A 22,027-nucleotide genomic window follows, 5' to 3' on the forward strand; every position below is an offset into this window, starting at 1 on the left:
AACAGTTCTCGGGAGTAAGTCCATTTCAGTTTACTTACTGATAAAGCCCTCCAGTGCCGGGAATACAGCTCAGCGAGGTCATTTTTAATTTGAAAAGAGTCGGGATGACATGGTCCTAAAGTGCATCAACTGCATTGTATTGAGAGACACACGGCTGAAGCATTTAGGGGAAAGTAGTCTGATGGCTCGGAGAAGGCAGTGGCACCCCAGTACTCTTGCCTGGAAAATCCCGTGGATGGAGGAGCCTGCTAGGCTGCAGTCCACGGGGTCACTAAGAGTCAGACACAACTGAGCGACTTCACTTTCACTTTTCACTTTCATGCATTGGAGAAGGAAATGGCAACCCACTGCAGTGTTCTTGCCTGGAGAATCCCAGGGACAGGGGAGCCTGGTGGGCTGCTGTCTATAGGGTCGCACAGAGTCGGACACGACTGAAGTGACTTAGCAGCAGCAGCAGCAGCAGTCTAATGGCTTTAATATTGACAGTTGTCAAATTTGGGTCAAAGTATAGATGTCACTGTGCTATTCTGTTCTGGCATGTTTGAAAATTTTCAAAATAAAAAAGTTAAACGTTTTTATTCACCCCTAAACTGGATGAATTTAAAAACAAGAAAAGGAGTGGACTTAGGAGTTAAATTGCCCTGGTTCATATCCTGGCTCTTTCAGTTTATAGACTTGGTGGTCCTGCTCCTTGTCTCTGAGTTCCTGGCCCCGGCTGACCAGGAGTGGCCGCTGCTGGGCAGCAGTTACGTCACTGGGGAGGAGTCGGTGGGAGCTCTGCACACAGATCCTGGCGCCTAGGAAGTGCTCAGGAGAAACTGTTTCTGACTCAGGCCTGCTCTTCTAATGTCTCGTTCCTTTCTGGTGCCTAGGATTTACAAGACCGTCCACAGGCCCCCCTATGAAACCGCCAAGACTGAAGACCTCTCAAGCAACTTCCTGTCCCTGCAGGAAATCCAGATGGCGTACTCTAAGTTCAAACAGCTGTTTCTGATAGGTGAGAAGAACCCTGAGCCAAAACTCGCTGTTACCTGGAAAAAGACGTGCTACATGGCTCGGGTGAAAGGTGGTGCCTTGTCCCTGGGTTCCTCATGGTCGGACACGGCTATAGGGGTGGGTGTCACAGAACAGAGGGGCCGGTTACCATGGGGCTGGTGGCCCTTGCCACGTTTCCTCCCACCATTTTCCCCTGGGCTCTTGTCCCATTGCCCCTTCTCAGCAAGAAACACAGAGCCACCCTTCTCCTCTCTTCCTTCTCCAGCAGTGAGCGTTGGGCTTCTTCCTCTAGAAGCTGTGGAACTATGCAGTACCTGTATTCCTCAGCTGTTTTGTAAGGTCGATGATCTGTTTGTTTTTCTTAGTCACTTATTGAATGGACTCCTCCTCCACTGAGTATTTTATTTTTCTGATTGAGCATATATATATATAAAACTCCAGTGTAAAAAATCCCAGTTAATCAGAAATGTATAAAGTAGAAAATTAAATATGTCCATCCTTGCCACTCCTCCTTCCCTGCCCAGGCTGCCCAGTGTGAAGGGCTCAGACCTTGGATCAGATTTAATCAAGGTCGGTCACCTGTTGATTCTTTTCACTCCTTTTTTCTGGTGGCACCACGTGGCTTGTGGGATCTAGTTCCCCAACCAGGGCTTAAACCCAGGCCCTCAGCAGTGAAAGCACTGAATCCTAACCACTGTACTGCCAGGGAATTCCCTATTCTCTTCACTCTTTTTTTTTTTTAAGATATTTTATTCATTGATTTATGTGTCTAGCTGCACTGGATCTCAGTTGCAGCACATAGTATCTCCGCTGTTCTTTGTAGCATGTGAAATCTTTCATTGTGGCATGCCAACTCTTAATTGAGGTGTGCAAACTCTGTAGTTGCAACATACGGGATCTAGTTCCTGGACTAGGGATCGAACCCAGGCCCCCTTCACTGGGAAAGATTAGGCTTAGCCACTGGACCACCAGGGAAATCCCTTCCCTTCGCTCTTTTTTTCAAGTGTATTTATTTTTAATTGAAGGATAATTGCTTTACAGCGTCGTGTTAGTTTCTGCCGTACATCAACATGATTCAGCCACTGACGCACATATGTCCCCCTCTCTCTTTACTCTTGAATGTGTATTTCCCCTCTGATATTTGTCACGCTAATTGCCAGTTTCTCAGCTTTTCGTTTTTAGCCTAGTTGTCTGACTTAGGATTTACTTAGTCATTCAGCCAACGTGTATTGCATTTCCATTATACACACCAGCTATGCCAGGCATTGGAGACAAAGATGACTGTGACACCAAGGGAAACCAGTGTACACCTCTAACTGGAACACACCGACAAAAAGCAGGCATGTGGAGGAGAAGTAAGAAATTGCACTGGTCGATCCAGAACTGTGATTCCCCACTTCTTTTGTCACCATCCAGTACTGGCAGGGGTATCTGCCTTCTCACTGATTTGAGTTTGCAACTTTCACATGCAGTAGACTTCTGTAAAATGCAGTGCTTCTGTCTCCAGTTGGATTGGGAGGTTGTGTCCAGTGTGCAGGATAAATATGTGTTTGTTTAAGACTCCAGTGGAAGTTTCCACAGCATAGGACATGGTCTGTTGCATCTTCCGCTTCTAAGAGCAGCAGGCTGAATGTCGATGTGTCTGCCTAATGCATATTTTTCTCCTTGTCAAGTTACGGGGTGACCGTGACTTGGTGGACAGATTTTAGGGCACTTTTTTACTTGTGCAAAAAAAAGTCTGTTTTTGACTACCACACCCTTCCAGAGGTTTACAGTTCAAAAACCACTTCAGCTGAAGGCTTGAAATGTGCTTTACTTAACTGGAGCCCGGTGCTGGATTCTCAGCCTAGCGGAGGGCCACGCCACTGAGCAGCACAGGTTCCACAGCGGCGTGTCCGCAAACAGTGCCCGACTTCTTCGCTCTGTTTCCTTTCTTTTCAGATAATAGTACTGAATTTTGGGACACAGACATCAAATGGTTTTCCCTGCTGGAAAGTAGCAGCTGGCTGGACATAATCAGGTATTTCAAGGTGTTGTTTTGCTTGTAAATTTCACAGTTCTGTAAACCAAAGTAGTAAAGCAAACTGACAAATAATTTAACTGTTTTCTATTTCACAGTTAAATACTGTTAGGTCACATGTTCTGTTCAGGGCTCAGCTGGATTTTGCATTTGTTATTTATTATTTCTGTGCATGTCTGATCAGAATTTATGAATATGCTACCTGCCCACACAGATCTGCTCCTGAGACTACGGACCAGGGATGGGAAGGCTGCGGAAAAGGGGGTGTGGGACCCCAGCATTCTAACTGAGCTGCTCTGCTCACCTCCAGGGAGGAGGCAGAGGGTTGGGAAGGTGGGGGGATGCTGAGTTTTCTGGTTTTGTTTTTATTTTGGGCAGGGGGTGGTTTGGTGACAATCAGGGATTGAACCTGCATCCTTGCAGTAAGTGTGGAGTCCTAACCACTAGACAGCCAGGGAATTCCCAGGTGCTGAGTTTTTATTGCATACTTTTTAAAAGAATTCTCTATCTTTTATGTCTCTTACATATTAAATTGTTTTTTACTATAATGAGTGCCAATTAGTCTTTCTCATTTGGGGGATTAAGTAGAGATTCTGAGAGAACAAAACTTTTTTCCCTGTCCTACTTCCTGTTTTGAATAGCTTCTCTCCATTGCCCTTAAACAGAGGCGAGGGCAGAGGGAGGCGCAGAACAGATATGACGCTTGGGTGAGAGCCAGTGAGAGATTGGCTCCAGCCCCAGGGCACCTCTGAGGAAAGGGTGGGCCCCCCTCTCCCCTCGCTCTGCATTCTCCCTCAGACCTGCCTGGTTTGTACAGAGGAGCTGCAGGCCTCCAAACCCTTCTTAGCAAATAGGTTTTGAAGAGCCTGCTGCATGTCCCATAATTTGAATATATAATTGCAGGTATTGTCATAGATGTTATAAAATAAGAGGCCCTTTCTTTCTGTGGGGCGTGTAGAGAAGGTGTGTGTCCCTAACCAGGTGAAGAGCCTGGGGGAGGCACCCCCGTGGCAGGGTTATCAGTCCAGCAGAGGGAGCTGCTGATGGTGGCCACAGTTTCAAAGGGCATAGTGTGTCTAGAGAGACAAAGGGATTTCGGGACACATGGGCCTTTCCAGACAGGCAGATACATTTAGCCAATGATCCTGAATTAAACAAAATGGGCCTGTAGCACAGCCTCCAGATATAGACATTTTAGGGTCTTACGAGGACTCACTGCCACACTCAGGTATAAATCTGCAGTAAGAATTCCCAGTTGAGGAGTCGTCTAAGAGCATTTTTACGTCCGACTCTGGAATTCCCTTCTGAAAACTATAATAACTATATAAAAACTATAAGCAGATGAATGTCTTGCAGTACCTGAATAGTGTAAACAATAAATTTGTTTCTTTTCTGGAGAATTTTAGTATGATACAGTAAGTGAAATGGAAAACTGAAGATCAAGTTAGATTGCCTCTGAATTTCTTGTTGTTCATAATACCAAGCTCAAGATCTATTATCTGTTTTACTTGTCTCTCTCCTTATAGGCGCTGCCTGAAAAAAGCAGTAGAGATTATAGAATGTCTAGAAGCCCAAAACATGAACGTTCTTCTTTTAGGTAATACATTTAAAGCACAAAGGGTGGTTTCCTTTTTCATTTACTTGGGGTTCTGTTTCTGTATATAGAGATTTATGTAAGTGGAATTGTCTTATAAAGTGAAGTCGGTCAATCATGTCCAACTCTTTGCAACCCCATGGATAGTAGCCTACCGGGCTCCTCCATCCATGGAATTTTCCAGGCAACAGTACTGGAGTGGGTTGCCATTTCCTTCTCCAGGGGATCTTCCCGACCCAGGGATCGAACCCAGGTCTCCCATGTTGCAGACAGATCCTTTACCATCTGAGCCACCAGGGAAGATTGTCTTATAAAAGGAGTGAGCTAGTGTAGAAATCCTACTCATACTTTTTACCCTGACCTTGGAATCCTTGCCTTGGATTTCATTGTTACAGTTTAAAAATACATTCCTTCACTTGGAACTTGGCAGACGTATCCGCAGCCCAAGAAGGAATTGTTTGGTATCTTTACCAAAGCTCACATTTTGTGATATTTGGGGGTTTTGTTTTATACTAACTCGGTTAAAGTTTGGATGACCTTTTTTGTATGAAGACACCCATGGATAGTTTAATTGTTATTTCTGCATCTTTGTGTCTGACAACTTTGTGCAGTTGTTGCAGAAACTGTGTGGTCCACGATTTCCTTTTCCGCAGTGGACTGAAGTTGCTGTACATGTGGGCCCAGTGTGTATAAGCCTCGTTCAACAAAGATTGTTGCTGGGATTGGTTAGATCTGAGCTAAAATACTGTCTGCCATATTGAATATTTGAAGTTTCTTGTGGCCCCATGCTTTAAGCAGAGTGCCTCATGCTTCCACACCCTCAAGCTTTTATCATTTTTCTGACACTCTCTAGGAGAGTGTCTGACTCCTGGGACTTAGCTTCTGTGAGCAGACCGGAAATGTGTCAGCCTGTGGCTTCTGTATCCTCTGACTTAAATTTGAACACGTGGACTGAGCACCTCCCGCATACAGAGCTCTATGCTTCTGCCTTCTAAAAGTTTACACCCTATTGAGTTTGAGAGAGAGCTGGCATAAGAGTGTTATTGAAAAAGATCTGGTTTACAGCGGCCGAACAGAGTACTGAGTAACTGGTGAAAAGGAGAGATAAAGACTGGGGTTGCTGAGAAGTACAAGTACCCAGGCCAGACTGCACCAACCCCAGAGGTGCGCAAAGTGAGGTGTGAATGGTCAGTGGATGAGGCTGAGCTGTGCCTCACTTCCCAACGGACGGCGGAGCTGTGTCTTCTCTGAAATCTCACTTGCTAGCCACTCTTCCTGGGGCTTGTAGGTGTACTGATAACATATTTCATACACAAGAAGGAAGATTCTCTTGAAAACCAAAACTTGTTTCAAAAGAAAGATGAATAGAAAAATCTGTTTCTTCTGAACCCTGGTGTTCCCATAGTTTAGACTTTTTCCCTGAGAGATATAGGAGCACAGTAAGCCTGGCCCTGGAATGCTTCCTGGCCCCGCGGTCACAGGAGAGGTTAACAGTGCAAACACCTCCCTACTTAGGATTCATTCTGAAGTTTCTCTAACCCTGTGAATACCAGAACCATTGTCCTCGTGGACGTTTTAAAATAGCAACTTGAGTGGCACTTCTTTTTGTAAAGTAGAAACTACGAGGATGTAGACCTTGACTTTCAGGACTGGGAAATTCTTAAGACAGATGCCCAGATGTAGACGTATGTTGTTATTTGCTATGAGTAGTGGATGGTGAACAAGGATGTGAGCGGAGTTTTCATCATGTGAGTTTTGTACCGTCGCCCGAGGGGTGGACACATGGCTTATACTTACCAGGGAGAGTTTCACCTCTAGGCTAGGCAGGCCCCTCTGTGCTCAGACGGAAAGGCAAGAGCCCTGGAGCTGACAATCAAAGCAGTTTGGTGCAGTCCGAGAGTGTTACCCTTTCTCCGAAGCAGAGGCAGTGGAGGAAAGGTGGCTGAGAAGCAGCTGAGCCGTGAAACAATGAGCTCAGGGATGGCGATCCTGATGCCCCAGCTGGGAGGGTTTTAAACTTGGTCTGTGGAGCCCAGCAAGCCGCCATACTGTGCCCTCATTGTGTGGTGCATCTGACGCCCCCGTGCTGACTCTGGGTTTGCCGAGTTGCATCTATTCACCAGTAAGGAGTCCATCGTTAGTGCCAGTGTCCCTTGGAGCCAGTGCCAGCCAGGCTAGAAGTTTGTCTCTCAAGCTGAACATGTTACCTTTTGCCACCAATGGCCCAGCCATTTTTGGGAATTAGAACTTGACTGTTGGGGTAGACGTTGGTGTGGGGGCCCTGCTTTTGCCTGCGCCCTCCGCAGCTCTTTTAACACTTGGTCCCCTCTTTCCTCTCTGCACTGTTGCCCGGCAACCCCCGCCCGCCCTCACCACCACAGAGGACAATGCCTCCGACCTCTGCTGCCTCGTTTCTTCTCTGGCGCAAGTGATGATGGATCCCCACTGTCGAACGATTTTCGGTTTCCAGAGCCTTGTCCAAAAGGAATGGATCATGGGTGGCCACTGCTTCCTGGACCGCTGCAACCACCTCCGTCAGAGCGACAAGGAGGAGGTGAGTGTCCTCGGCACAGACCTGGGCAGCCTCGGACACACGGAGCCCTGTCTCTCCTTTAATACCTGCACAGCGCACACCTTAGGAGCTTGTCAGGAAGGCGAGGACAGGTCACTGGTCGGTGAGTGTGAATGATTTAAACACTGGAAACCCTTCCTAGGGAAAAGGGATATTTATTAAGAAGTGTGTTCAGAAACTTCTCTTCTATATTGTATGTCCCAAGGGTGTGTTATAGTTCACGGTGGAAGTGATGTTGACTTGTAAAACTTAAATAAAAATGAACTCAGTGGGACTCCCACAATTTCTGGTAAGTTAGTCTTTGCAAAAAGTAAATAGGGTACAAGTTTCCCTGTATATGCATAATAACACACAATAACAAGAAAATACATAATAATACATACAAAATACATAATAACACATAATAATAAGAAAATACATAATAACATAAAGTAAATTTCCCTTGCAATGAACCCTTTCAAAATAAAGCCCAGGGTTATGTGAATGCTATCCATTACCTGGGCCTTCGCCATGATAGCTGCAGGCCTGGGCTTCTGAATTCAACCACCGGAGAGATAGCGAGACAGTTCAGTTAGTGAAAATGAGTGTCCCCCCACCCCCAAACTGGGATGTACTTGTGTTGGTTAACAGCTGTGCCAACTGCGTTGGCTGCATTATTAGCAACCATGGAAGGAAAAATGAAAACATGTAAACTGTAATTAAATCACCTGCAGAGCTAACAGATGCTAGCAGGGCGGCTGGTGGTTTTTCTTCCCCCAGATAATAGGCATGTCTGTCTGCGGTGCTGGGCAGCTTGACACAGCGGCTCTGGAAACAGAGCTGAGGCTTCTGCCCATAAAGGCTTGGTGTGTCCTGGGAGACCAGGCCACCCTTGCTGGGCCTGCAGATTTCTCTGAGGACTGGTCTGCACTCATCCGTGTCCCGTCAGGCTGATGATGAATATGCATCACCATCTTTCGTCTTAGAAGGGACTTGCCTTTCTGAGACACTAATTCGAAAGGTTGATGGCACTCAAATAACAGAGCTGGTACTGTGTTGGGAAGAGGGTATTTTTGCACGTCTTGTGTAGTCTGTGTATCTTGAGAGCAGGGGGACTGACGGGCACCGTGTCTAAAGGGGAAGAAGCCCCAGAGCAGATCCACCCGCTCACCCAGGGCTGGGAGGAATCACCTGTACTTTCTGAGCCCATTTCCCTGACTATGCTATGAGATTCAAATATTTTCAACTCTTATCTAATGCCACTGAACGTAAAATGAGGTGTGAGATAAAGTTGCCACGTAGACCTTTCTTCACATCTCAACATCAACACCGTGGAGTTTTGACGGAAAACTGGGTGGTCCAGTTTGTGATGTAATTGACGCATCACAATTGACTGGACTGAGTCAAGAGCTGGACTGCCAGCTCCTGCCTCTCAGGAGCTGTGTGTGAGACCTCAGCCTGGCTCAGAAATGGAGAGACCGTGACGCAGTCTGCCTGTCCACCTGATGGGGTCACTGGTGACTGAGGAGGAGCACTGGGGAACGACAGGGTGCCCTCAGAAACTCTGCTAAGAAAGAGCTTGCCTCTGAAGCTAATAAAAGAGGCCATCGATGAAAAAAAATGCATTTGTGAAAAATGTTAGAAACTCATTTTTGCCACTTCTGCTTTCTCTCCCATCCGCTTTCTCTTCTGGGCCCTCATTGTCTGGGCGGTCACTCAGTCTTTGTGACCCCATGGACTATAGTCCGCCAGGCTCCTCTCTGTCCATGGGGATTCTCCAGGCCAGAATACTCGAGTGGGTAGCCTTTCCCTTCTCCAGGAGATCTTCCCAACCCAGAGATCAAACCCAGGTCTCCCACATTGCAGGTGGATTCTTTATCGTCTGAGCCAACAGGGAAGCTCTGTTGTCAGGGCAGAGAAAAGAGTAATCACAAAATTTGAAGAAACCGAGCAGTTTGTGGTTTTTTTGTTTGTTTGTTTGTTTGTTTGGTGTTTTTTTGGTAATACAGTGCTACTAGTGAGGAGAGTGGCATTCTTTGGTGCGGAATAGTGCTTCACTTGAGGTTCAGAGTTAGCGTTTCCTGTCCTCAGGCTCAGTTGCAACTGCTCTTCTGCCAGCGTCGATGGGCAAGGAGATTCTCCATCTTGGGAATGTCTTTCCCATAGGGAGCTACTGCCGAGTCCTGAGGTTAATCCACGGGTGTGTGGTTTTTCAGTCAAGCATGTTTGTCTCTGCTGATGGGATGCAGTTGGGAATGGCAGTCACCTGGAATGTGCTTCCCAGAGCATGCAGTGCCCAGAGAGGCAGCTGTCCAGGTGGCTGCACTGTACCCGGGACCACTGGCTTCGGACCGTTGGCACCCCTCCATCACACGCGTCTTGTCTTCACGTAGGCTCCCGTGTTCCTGCTCTTCTTGGACTGCGTGTGGCAGCTGGTGCACCAGCATCCTCCAGCGTTCGAGTTCACAGAGACGTACCTGACCGTTTTGTCTGACAGCCTGTACATACCTATTTTTAGCACCTTCTTCTTCAATTCGCCTCATCAAAAAGATACAAACGTGGTAAGAGTCGCTCTTAGGAGCCTGTGTATTGAAGAAGCCGTGTCTAACAAGTAAGACGTAAGAGGAGCGATGATGAAAATAATATTTTCTTTATAACAGTGATTACACAGAGGGCCCTGTTCTGAGTGCTCTCTGGGTATTGATATGTAATCCTCAAGTCCGAATTATTATTATCTCTGAGAGTGAGTCACTGAGACAGTGAGGCTGTCACTGTGGGTCACAGGGTAAATATCGGGGCTGGGAGCCAGTGTGAGAGCTGGGGATTCAGCACGTTAAAAGTGGTCTTTATGAACAGCTCAGATGCCGTCTCTTCCACTTGACGGATGCCAGGAGTGACTCAGAAGAGAGTAGAGGCGGAGGAGGGGAGCTTGGCTTTCGTTCTCTGCCTTAAACATCTTTATAGTCTCTCTTGAGGCCCTGCTCCCGGGGCTTCAACTCGGCACTATCAAGGCTCCGACTAGCCCTCTGGGGGCCTGGAGTGTGCTGGAGCTGCCCTCCTGGTGGATCTTACCACATCCCACAGGGAGTGGGAAACAGAGCCCGGGCCTCCAGTCACGCAGCCTTGCTGCTCACCAGCCTCATTGGCCTCAGGTGGTTCACTTCGTTTTCCCAGCCTCCATTTCCCCAAAGGTAAATTGGAAAAATAGGAGCGACCTCATGAGGGGTGTGGTGAGCGTGTGCAGTACAGTGGCTGGCGCAAGTTCCGCTGGAAGTAACGTGTCCTGCCTCCTCCCCACCGAAAGCCATCGGGGAGCGACCACCGATGGCCACAGCCTTCACGTGCGGCGCCACAGAGGCTGGGTACGCCGTCCTGGAGCCTGTCTCTCCGCACTGTCTGCTTTGCTCAGCCCTCCCTGAAATGCTGTGACCTATGCTTGTTTTGGCAGGGCAGGGAGAGCCAGGACTCACAAAGCAAGCCTTTGAATCTTCTCACCGTGTGGGATTGGTCCGTGCAGTTTGAACCCAAAGCCCAGACGTTGTTCACAAACCCTCTTTACATGGAGAAGCCAAAACTGGAGAAAGTCCAGCGGAAAGGAACGCATTTCAAAGTAAGATTTGTGCATGTCTAACCCACTCGTCTGTGCAGAGATCTCCTTGTCTGGAAGGATTACGTTTAATCTGTGGATTCTGGGCACATTCTCGCAGAGTTGAGACTGTGATGGGCAGGTTGTCAGGGCCCCTGAGCATCCTTGCCTTTGGCAGATGCACGTTTGTCCTGAGTGTCACTGGGGATGCCACGGGGAATCGAGGGTGTCAGCCCTGCCCCAGTGTGACTGACAGAGCAGAGGGAACGCTGATCACAGGATGGGTTTTGTGTCATCTGTACCAGTTTAGGTATTCGCTAGCAAGGCCTCTCTTCATGCTAAAAATGGTGCTTGTGACTGGCATGTTCTGTCAGGGCCCACAGAGCTCTGGCACAACCACCTCCCCGCTCCATTCTGTTGGAGCTGGAAGATAGCCATGGGCACCACGTGAGCAGACGGGCCTGGCTGTGTTCCAGTATTTACAGAGGCTGGCACGGGCCAGATTGGGCCCGTGGGCTGTTATTTGCAGACCTGGGCTTAAATGACAAACATCAAATTATTTGGGTTTCCCTTTAGATATTTATTCCTGATTTTACTAGTTATTGAAACTCCGACATTCCCTAGATGATGTATGATGTACATGGCATTTCTTGTTCTGCCTCCTGACTTGGGAGCCCCCCCACAAAGAGGAGAGCAGGGTGCTCAGTGGTGGTCACTCACAAGTCAGCATGTCACTGCCTTCTCCACCACCATCTTTCTGGTTCAGAAGTCCTGCGGGGCTCCTGGGGGCCTGACCAGTTCTCCATTCTAAAGGGGCTTGGGGACCCATGAGTCAGTGCCAACACTCACAGAAGATGCCTCTGCTGGCTGCCCCTTCACCCCTTCAAGGGTCCGCAGGCCCAGGCTGGGTGTTAGTGCTCTTGGTCCAACCTCTGTCCTGTCTGCTGGGCCAGAGCTGCCCTGCGCTCCAGCATAGCCAAGCCAGAGGTCAGCTTTGTCGGTGCGCTGTGCCCCCTGGTGGCTGCACACACACTTCCCGCCGGGCCACGGTGGCCCAGCTGCCCCCGCCAGAGGGGCGAGGGCACCCAGAGGTCTGAGGGAGGAAGTGAAAGCTCTGCCTGTAAGTCCATTTCTCTGCCCAGGCCATGTTTTTCTGAGGGTCCCTTCTCATAGGTGGGAGTGGAGAACCTAAGGGCCCAGGTTGCAGGAGCTGGCCCGTGGGAGAGGCTTGAGCCGCAGGTCAGGGCATCTGAGGTTGTATTAGGTCATGCAGGGCCAGCGGTAGGCCGACAAGAACCTTTGAGGCCGTTGGGTAAGGGGTCCTGGTGTCAGGCCTGGGGCCTCTTCTTGGGGGGACAGGCAGCCTTGGAGATGTTCTGTAGAAACCAAAGAGCCATGGCCAACCACAGCTGCCCTGGGAATACCCAATGGGCTCCCTGGGAATTATCCCTCAAGACTGTGGGGTCCGCTCAGGTGTGGGGTCCCAGCCTCAGCCCCAGGCCTTGACCAGGCTACAGGGACACAGTGCTGCCCCCACCTGGCCTGTCCAGAATGCTCCATTCACTCTGGGCTTGAGAGAAGGGCTTCCAAGACAGGGAGGGCTCTGTTAAGAGTTCAGGCTCCGTCCGGAGCCAGTCTGTGTGAAACCACACCTGGCACTTGGTAGCTGGGGCCTTTGCGGTTGACTTAACCACTGTGCCTTAGTTTTCTGGTGTGTAACGGGGGCAGTAATGGTGACTCTGAGGACCGGGTGAGTGGTTGCATGTTCAGCACTGAGCGTGGAGCCCGGCAGGCAGTGAAGGTCCCGCCTGCTTCCCTTATCCCTGACTCACCTGGGTCACTGGGCAGAAGAGGCCGGCCCCCAGCTCACCTGCCCCCAGATGGAAAGTCGGGAATCCTGGCCGTCTCTGCCTCGGGGTGTTGTGAGTGGCTTTGCTTTCCTCTCCTGCCCCCAGATGGAAAGTCGGGAATCCTGGCCGTCTCTGCCTCGGGGTGTTGTGAGTGGCTTTGCTTTCCTGTCCTGCCCCCAGATGGAAAGTCGGGAATCCTGGCCGTCTCTGCCTCGGGGTGTTGTGAGTGGCTTTGCTTTCCTCTCCTGCCCCCAGATGGAAAGTCGGGAATCCTGGCCGTCTCTGCCTCGGGGTGTTGTGAGTGGCTTTGCTTTCTACGGTTTACTTTTACTGTCTGTTCTCCACTCCGTAATAAATACGAAGCACTGATAGGAACACGTTACAGAGTTAGGAGCGTAGCCCCAAAATAAAACTTCTGCCTTCTCTTATTTCACATGACACCTCAGGAGTAAAAGAGATGGGGAGAAACAGCTCCTCCGCAGATTTTTACCTTTATCTTCAGGCACCAAGGATCTGTTGCAACCGTCTGACCATCCTCACAACCCTCTCCCAGTGTATCCCAAAATACAGCACCTAGCTTTGGCTTCAGGTCGAATTCCTGAGGAGGACAAGCGTATAGATGCTCTCAACATCTTCCACCCTGTGCAGCTCGTCGACAAGAACACCCGGCCCATTTAGACAGTCCTCAAGTTCCTTTTGCTCCCATCTGTCTCTTTGTCCAAAAGAACCTTTCTGACTTAGGCTTGACCTCCCCCTGGATGTCTGACGTCCCACAAGTTAAGCCTGTAAGTTATTTCGTTGGAGCGACAGGCTCTTCAGGGCATTGGCACTTTCCTCACAGGTGTTCAGAATATTGTGGAAGCGAGCCCCCTAAGTTTTTCAGAGAAGAAACATTCTGCTCCCTTCACAAATGAATAGGCCTCATCTCCAGACTCCCCTGACTCTCTTCTTCTTCACTCATTTACCGGCTGCGCTGGGTCTTTGTGGCTCCACTCTGGCTTATTGCGATGGCCTCTCCAGTCGCAGAGCTCTAGAGCCTGGGCGCTGTAGAGCCTGGTGCACAGTCTTACTTGCCTCTTGGCATGTAGAATCCTTCTGGACCAGGGATCGAACCCATGTCCCCTGCATTGGCAGGCGAGCTCCTAACCCCTGCACTACCAGAGAGGTCCTCATCCGCCTGTCTTAACTTCAGCTTGTTCTTCATGAGTCCTTAATACCCTGCGCCTGGTCTCGCCCATTTGTTTAGCAACCCAGCGTGCATCTGATATGCTCATCGTGGAATAAACAGGTATCCCTCACCCACCCGCTGCCGCTTTCTCTCTGTGAGTGACGGCATTGTAATGAATTTGCGTTCACAGGGCAGTTCTCATGACTCTTCTTAAAGTAGGATTATGCTTTTTGTTTGTTTTTTTTGGATGGAAACAACCGTCACTGTGCTCTTGGGCTAACCAGAGACTTTTTTTATTTGTGTTCTCTCTCAAAGCATCAAAGACAACTTTCTCTGCCCCTCACCCAATCGAAATCATCTCCCAAAAGAGGATTTTTCAGGGAAGAAACGGATCACTTAATTAAAAACCTGCTGGGCAAGAGAATCAGCAAACTGATCAACTCCTCGGAGGAGCTGCAGGACGGCTTCCGAGAGTTCTATGACGGCTGGCACAGCAGGCCCCCCAGCTACCAGGGGCTGCTGCTGCCTCGCCTCGAGGGCCCGGAAATCAAAGTCTGGGCCCAGCGCTACTTGCGCTGGATTCCGGAGGCCCAGATCCTGGGTGGCGGTGGAGTGGCCACCATGAGCAAACTCTTGGAGATGATGGAGGAGGTCCAGCGCCTACAGGAGAAAGTTGAGGTGAGACACCACAGCCAGGAGGCCCTCCAGGCAGAGGCTGCCTCGCCGCCGAGGACCTCGGGCCGCCTGTCCTCCTTGTTCCCTTTCGCGCTGCTGCAGCGCCATTCCTCTAAGCCTGTCCTGCCCACCAGCGGGTGGAAAGCCCTGGGAGATGAAGACGACTTGGCCAAGCGAGAAGATGAGTTTGTGGACCTAGGGGACGTGTGACTGGCCTGCTCGATGGCGGTGAGAGAGGACCCTCGCAGGCTGGGACAGGAGGTTGGACACGTCGGCTCTCCACGTCGGTGTGTCACGCTAAAGCCGACTGCCAGGGGAAGCCTGGGTCTTCTGGAAAAGAGCTGGTTCTCATTTCTGCCCCCCAGTTCTGAAAGACTATGCAGTTGAAACCCGTATCTCGAGTATTATTGAAAGGAATTAGTACGTGACCCGTAATACAGCTGTGGCCAGTGTCCTCTGTGTTAGCATCACTTAGACCCCACGGTAGCCACTTTACTACTTAGAAAGGGCTTTGGTAAGCTGTGCTTGGATGCCGTACGGTCCTCACATCTTTCCTGTGCCAACGTGCTTTATCCAGTCGTCAGGAGTAGCGTCTCTCTAGCCCATCCCGGAGTTCAGCTTTACATGATGTGTGTGTGTGTGTGTGTGTGTGTGTGTGTTCAGCTTTATATGATGTGTGTGTGTGTGTTGGATTAACAGATTCAGATAGCGGTGTTAAGATGTGCAGCCTTCATTTCCAAACCGTAGCAGTTTTCCTCTGTCCTCTTGCCATGCGTGTCACCATCCTGATGTTTCCGACCATCCTCAGACTGTGTCACTTCATGTGGGGGCAGGGTCTGGCTCGCGGCTGACAGCTCCAGGTCCCCACCCCACCACCGGCTGTGCACTGCTTTCCACTGTCCCTTCGCAATCCCTGCCTTGGTGTACCTCGTCCTGGGATCTTGCTGCTAAGCCTGTGGGTCAAACTGGGGGAATCTCTTAGGTTTGCCCAAAGGAGCCTCCATTGTCCCGGAGGCACGCAGTGTTTGAAAGAGATTGCTTCGCCTTTTTCCAAAAGCATGCCGAGGCTTCAGAGCATCTGTGGCTGCCGTCCTCAGGCGTTTTCCCCAGTTTTGCTACCTTACAGACCAGTGAAGAAGATCACTGTCGAACGCAGCTATCATAGGGAAGCGGTCAAGCATAAGTCTCAGAAGTGATGGTGACCACATAGTACCTCAGCGATTTTAAAAGCCATAGAAGAAACTTGACTATGCCTGGTAACCTTCCTGGATCTGCTGTTTAAATGATCTATAGTTTTTAAGTGCCGGAAAAGCACATTTAGTGAGGACCTGTTTTTTTTCTCCGTGGAAACCTGTTCAGTTCCACAAAAGGAAGTGGGAAAAATGATCGATCTCACGTCAGAATGTTCCCTATCAGAAGTTTGCCTTTTATATCTGTTTGCTCTCCAGTATGGATTCCAATTTGAACATTACCTATTTAGAAAAGCTTTCAGTTGCTGAAGGGCAATAAGAAAAGTTGAAACTGTTGACAAAGAGGAATTTCTCGGTTTGCACTGAATCGTCTTTTGTACACCACAAGAAATTGCTTTGCAGTCCTCCCCACGCTGAGTTGATGCTCAAGCCTTGTTGGTCTGTTAAGATGATGGAGATTGAGGGGAGGATAGGGTTTATGCGTCTGGGGCCAAACACATGCCCAGTCTTGGTTGCCTTAAGAGTCTCACTAGTAAGGTCAGTGTAGGCTTGCAGTGGGGACTTTAAAATGACCCTAATTCATTGGCTATGGTCTGTGGGCCTTCTTAAATTAGCACTAACCTCCTTTCTCTGCCCCACTGCCTCCCAGATACACTATGGAGTTAACTAGTTTTGTGATCATATTATAATGGGAATATTTATACAGTAGCCTCTTCAGTCTTAAGATTTTAGTAATTTTCATTCCAAAAATGCCCGGTGTGATGCTTTACAGTCCATAAAGTGGTTCAAAGGCACAAGGTCATGACCCCTCTCATAGCAGTTGAATGTGCATTGAAATATTTTTCTATGATTTTTTAAAAAATAAAATTACAATAGAAAAATAAGCTGTTTTAACATGTAAGGTCATGACAGTTTATGTATTTATATCTGAAATGAGATTTCTATAAACTTGTATTTGTGTACAGAATTCTCAGTGGATTTATATATTGTGACATTTTTATTCAAGATTGAGATATGGATTATGGTTAACAGTAAAAGCTAAAATGGGATCATTTACTTTGTCTAAAATGCTGCACTGTGCACGTTTGGAAATGTATATTAATTTCCTGTATATAATATCTTGAGTTTGTTTATACCTCCAAGTTTTTACACTGAAGATAAATTAGCTTTAATTACATTAGAAACTTTTTTTTTTTTAAGGGAATAAGCTGTTGGGCTAAATCTGTATAAATGTTCTTTTTATTTTCTGGATGTACAATGAAAGTTTATACTTGTATTTCACTGCATCGTATCTGATTGCAGAAATTAAAGCACAATTTACAATATTGTATTTGGTGTGGTTGGTATAACATGGAATAATTATTTTCACTTAGTTATTGTGTGTGTCGTGGGGGGAGGTGGTTGATTGGTTAGTGGGTGGATGGAAAACCAGTAGCCAAATAGAGATTTAAAATTTCAGGAGGTGATAAAATACTATGACAAAAATAAAATAAGGTAGGACCCTATAGGGTAAGGAGGTGGCGCTAGTGGTAAAGAATCTGCCAGCCAGTGCAGGAGACAAGAGTTTCAGGTTGGAAGATCCATCCCCTGGAGGAGGGCATGGCCACCCACTCCAGTGTTCTTGCCTGGAAAATCCCCATGGACAGAGAAGCCTGGTGGACTACGGTCCATAGGGTCATACAGAGTTGGACACAACTGAGGTGACGGCATGCATCCATGCCTATAGGGTAAGTAAAGGGAGAGAGTTTTTTAATCCCTGAAATATCACTGCCTCTTTGCTTTTGTGGGGATATATAAAATGAGAATAACTGTCGATGGAAGGGGTTTGATGAAAGAGAAAAGGCTTCATTTCCTGCCTCAGAGAGTAAGCAGGCTGGCCTGGGCGGGATGGTGTGTACAAGGAGGACTTTTTCCTCATTCATTCGTTCAGCATTTGTCTGCGAGATTGAGACCTATCGCTGTTGGTTGAGAAGCTCTGTTCTCTGCCCGCTCCTGCCCGCGGCCTTCTCCCCTGGCTCTGCTCACCCCTCTGTTGCCTTGGGCCAGGCCTGGCACGGGGCCGGTTCTGAGCCATCCCTGGGACTCCGTGTGCTCCCCCTGCTGCCACGTTGCCCTCATGTGCACCAGGTGCTTGATACTTGTATTAAACTCCTGTTAGAAGTTCCAGCCTCTACAAGTTAAGAGCGCATGCATGCTAAGTCACGTCAGTTGTGTCCGACTGTGACCCTGGCAGGCTCCACTGTCCATGGGATTCTGCAGGCAAGAATACTGGAGTGGGTGGCCCTTCCCTTGTCCAGGGGATCTTCCCGATCCAGGGATCCAACCCGCATCTCTTAGTCTCCTGTATTGGCAGCAGGTTCTTTACCACTAGCGCCACCTGGGAAGCCCTGAGGTTAGCCGACTCCAGTCCTGTTTTCCACATTTGCTAACTGGCTCTTGGTCTTGGGGGGACTCCCTGTCTCCACGTTTTGCTTGTTCCTGGATTTCCAAGTGAGGGCCGTGGGGGCACTGAGGGAAAGCAGGGCGGGGAAGAGTGAGCATTTCATTCCCCATCCAGTGTGAAACAGGACAGCGGGGAGAGGTGGCTCCTGCTGAGGACAGACTGCCTGCCTCCTGTGTCACCTCCTGGCCTGGAAGGTGAATGGACGGGCAGAGGGAACCTGGACTCTCGTTTGTTTTCTGAGCCCCTCCCCTGGTTGTGCTCACTGTTTCTTAACAGGACAGTCTCCGTGCTTGTACCCTGCTGGGCCCTAGGGCATTTGTGAAGCCCACCCTGGGCCAGGACCACTGCAGGGCCAGGGGACAGGGCCTTCAGTGACAGGTCCTTCCACATGAACCCTTCTAGCAACCATCCCCAAACATAAAAATATTAGATGGGGGTTGGAAAGAGAAGGCCCTGTTTGTGCCTTGGGCTCCGGTGTAACCAGGTATTGTGCAAGGGCTTATATGGGAATGTACTGACAATCAGGCCGGCCATGGGTAATAACAAAGTAACTGGTTAAGGGTCACTTATATATTGAACAGGAAAGTTATTTGTTAGAATGATGGTTCTGTATCTCTAAAAACAGACATCTTGGTCTGTTTTGTGGTTCAGGCCTAGGTTCTTTTAAATTCTTTTGTCTTTAATCCTCCCATGACACCATCTGCCTTTAGCAGTTTAAGAATATGAAGGTATGTAATCATATGGAAATATACACATTCCTAACCAGTGGACAGCTAGAGAAGTCTGTGGCTTTTTTAAAAAATCTAGTTTTGCTGGTCAGTCCAGTTTTTGTAAACTTTTTTTTTCAAAAAACTAGGTTTGAATATTCCTTTTGTGAAAAGCTAAGTGACATTTGTTTGTTTTAGTCTTGAATGGAGAACTTTTCAAATAATCAGAGGCCTGGGGCAGGCGAGTGCACTGCTAATTCCCAGCGCTGAAAGGGCACAGCTCCCCACACTGAAAGGGCATAGGGCGTGCCATTCCTGGGCTGGGAAGGAATGCGAAAGGGCGACATTTCATCCCTCAGACTGACCTGAGGACCTTGGCCTGGAATGCATGGCTGCAGGGGGAACTGAACACAGCCCCAGCCAAACTATACCTAGAGTGGAGAACAGCAGATCGGGGTGAGGAGGGTGCAGGTGTGGGGGCGGGGATGGGCTGGGAAAGGGGCAGGAGGACTTGTTCCAGAATGATGGCAGCATTCTACATCTTTATTTTTTTTGTTCTTAGCTGCACTGGGTCTTCATTGCTGCGAGTGGGCTTTCTCTAGTTGCGGTGAGTGGAGGCTACTTACTCTTTGTGATGGCTTCCCTTGTTGCAGAGCTCAGGCTCCAGGGTGTGCAGGCTCAGGAGTGGTGCACAGGCTTAGTTGCTCCGGGGCATGTGGAATCTTCCCAGAGCAGGGATCAAACCTGTGTTGCCTGCATTAGCAGGCAGATTCTTAACTACTGGACCACCAGGGAAGTCCAGCACTCTACATTTTTTTTCATTAATTAATTTTTTTAATTGAAGGACAATTGCTTTACAGAACTATGTTGTTTTCTGTCAAGCCTCAACATGAGTCAGTCATAGGTATACATATGTCCCCTCCCTCTTGAACCTCCCTCCCATCTCCCTCCCCATCCCACCCCTCTAGGTTGATACAGAGCCCCTGTTTTAGTTTCCTGAGCCATACAGCAGATTCCCATTGGCTATCTATTTTACACATGGCAGTGTAAGTTTCCATGTTACTCTCTCCATACATCTCACCCTCTCCTCCCCTCTCCCCGTGTCCATAAGTCTGTTCTCTATGTCTGTTTCTCCACTGTTGCCCTGTAAATAAATTCTTCAATACCATCTTTCCAGATTCCATATATATGCGTTAGTATACGATATTTGCAGAGTACATCATGAGAAACGCTGGGCTGGAAGAAGCACAAGCTGGAATCAAGATTGCTGGGAGAAATATCAATAACCTCAGATATGCAGATGACACCACCCTTATGGCAGAAAGTGAAGAAGAACTCAAAAGCCTCTTGATGAAAGTGAAAGAGGAGAGTGAAAAAGTTGGCTTAAAGCTCAACATTCAGAAAACGAAGATCATAGCATCTGGTCCCATCACTTCATGGGAAATAGATGGGGAAACAGTGTCAGACTTTATTTTTTGGGCTCCAAAATCACTACAGATGGTGATTACAGCCATGAAATTAAAAGATGCTTACTCCTTGAAAGAAAAGTTATGACCAACCTAGATAGCATATTCAAAAGCAGAGACATTACTTTACCAACAAAGGTCCATCTAGTCAAGGCTATGGTTTTTCCAGTGGTCATGTATGGATGTGAGAGTTGGACTGTGAAGAAAGCTGAGCACCAAAGAATTGATGCTTTTGAACTGTGGTGTTGGAGAAGACTGTTGAGAGTCCCTTGGACTGCAAGGAGATCTAACCAGTCCATTCTAAAGGAGATCAGCCCTGGGTGTTCATTGGAAGGAATGATGCTAAAGCTGAAACTCCATTACTTTGGTCACCTCATGCAAAGAGTTGACTCATTGGAAAAGACTCTGATGCTGGGAGGGATTGGGGGCAGGAGGAAAAGGGGATGACAGAGGATGAGATGGCTGGATGGCATCACCGACTCGATGGACATGAATTTGAGTGAACTCCAGGAGTTGGTGATGGACAGGGAGGCCTGGCGTGCTGCGATTCATGAGGTCACAAGGAGTCGGACATGACCGAGCGACTGAACTGAACTGAACTGATACGATATTTGTCTTTCTCTTTCTGACTTACTTCACTCTGTATAATAGGCTCTGGATTCATCCACCTCATTAGAACTGATTCCAATGCCTTTCTTTTTATGGCTGAGCAATATTCCATTGTGTATATGTACTTCAGCTTCTTTATCCATTCACTGTCAGTGGACATCTAGGTTGCTTCCATGTTCTATCTATTATAAATAGTGCTACAGTGAACGTTGGGGTATATGTGTCTTTTTCAATTTTGGTTTCTTCAGGGTATACAGCATTCTACATCTTGATAAGCATTTGGCTTATACAGGTGTGCGACAGATCTCGGTGAAATTACATTTAAGCTGTGTGTTTCACTGTATTTAGATTTTGCATTAAGAGAATATTAAGCAAATCTTGAACTCTAGTTAATGATACTGCCAACAAATTATTTATGGGGAAATGCTCTGTTGTCTGCGTTTTACTTTGAATGGCATCAACACAATGAGGCTGGGTAGAGGGATGGACATGGCCAGATATGTGATAAAGTGAATAACAGTAGATAAAACGACAGTGATGTGATCTCGAGCTGGGTGTGTGGGAGTACGAGTGTCCACAAAATTCTTTAAAACTGACTGTGTTTGGAAGTTTTTGTAATGAAATGTTGGATTTTGGGGACTTCCCCAGCAGTCCAGTGATTAAGACTCTTTGCTTCCAATTCAGGGCCCATGGGTTCAATCCCTGGTCAGGGAACTAAGATTTCACATGCCATGCAGCATGGCCAAAAAGTGAAAAAAAAAAAAAAAGTTGGATTGTTCTGGAGGAGGCCACGCCTCCAGAATGCAGGAGCCTGTTTCTCCAACCAGAAACTGAATCTGTGCTCCCTGCAGTGGAAGTGTGGCATCTTAACCACTGGACCACTGGGGAATTCCATGGAAAATCTGTAAAATAAACCCTACAAGAATTAATTCTAAACAAGGGGGGAAAGGTGCCTAGGACTATATTAGTGTTTTATGAGAGAAGAGAAACCTTATCCTTATAAAACTACCTGGCCACCAGGAAGATATAATGAAACTCAGAGAAAGAACCGGAATGTTCATGTTCTCCCTTCCCCCCACCGCCCACAGCCCCCTATTTCTGTTTCCATCATCTCTGCACCATCATTTTCTGTTGCCGGGATCATCATTCTAAACTCCTTTCTCTCTGCTCTT

General features: G+C 48.1%; 1 protein-coding gene and 1 long non-coding RNA gene across 2 annotated transcripts in view; both read left to right on the forward strand.

Moving 5' to 3' along the window:
- Positions 1-16,960, forward strand: part of MTMR12 (myotubularin related protein 12) — a 66,396-nt gene extending 49,436 nt beyond the window's left edge. Inside the window, exons 10-16 of the mRNA XM_069555953.1 lie at positions 873-997; positions 2,938-3,016; positions 4,543-4,613; positions 6,992-7,164; positions 9,555-9,722; positions 10,610-10,771; positions 14,081-16,960. Of these exons, the coding sequence (XP_069412054.1) occupies positions 873-997; positions 2,938-3,016; positions 4,543-4,613; positions 6,992-7,164; positions 9,555-9,722; positions 10,610-10,771; positions 14,081-14,650 (1,348 nt within the window). The 3' untranslated portion in view covers positions 14,651-16,960. The remainder of the gene's footprint in view (positions 1-872; positions 998-2,937; positions 3,017-4,542; positions 4,614-6,991; positions 7,165-9,554; positions 9,723-10,609; positions 10,772-14,080) is intronic.
- Positions 16,961-19,086: 2,126 nt separating this feature from the next.
- Positions 19,087-21,062, forward strand: LOC138421641 (uncharacterized). The gene is made up of 3 exons (XR_011249569.1): positions 19,087-19,236; positions 19,343-19,387; positions 19,958-21,062. It is a non-coding gene; the product is annotated as an uncharacterized lncRNA (long non-coding RNA).
- Positions 21,063-22,027: the final 965 nt, after the last annotated feature.

Source organism: Ovis canadensis, chromosome 16 (assembly GCF_042477335.2).
Source record: "Ovis canadensis isolate MfBH-ARS-UI-01 breed Bighorn chromosome 16, ARS-UI_OviCan_v2, whole genome shotgun sequence".
Lineage (NCBI taxonomy): Eukaryota > Metazoa > Chordata > Mammalia > Artiodactyla > Bovidae > Ovis > Ovis canadensis.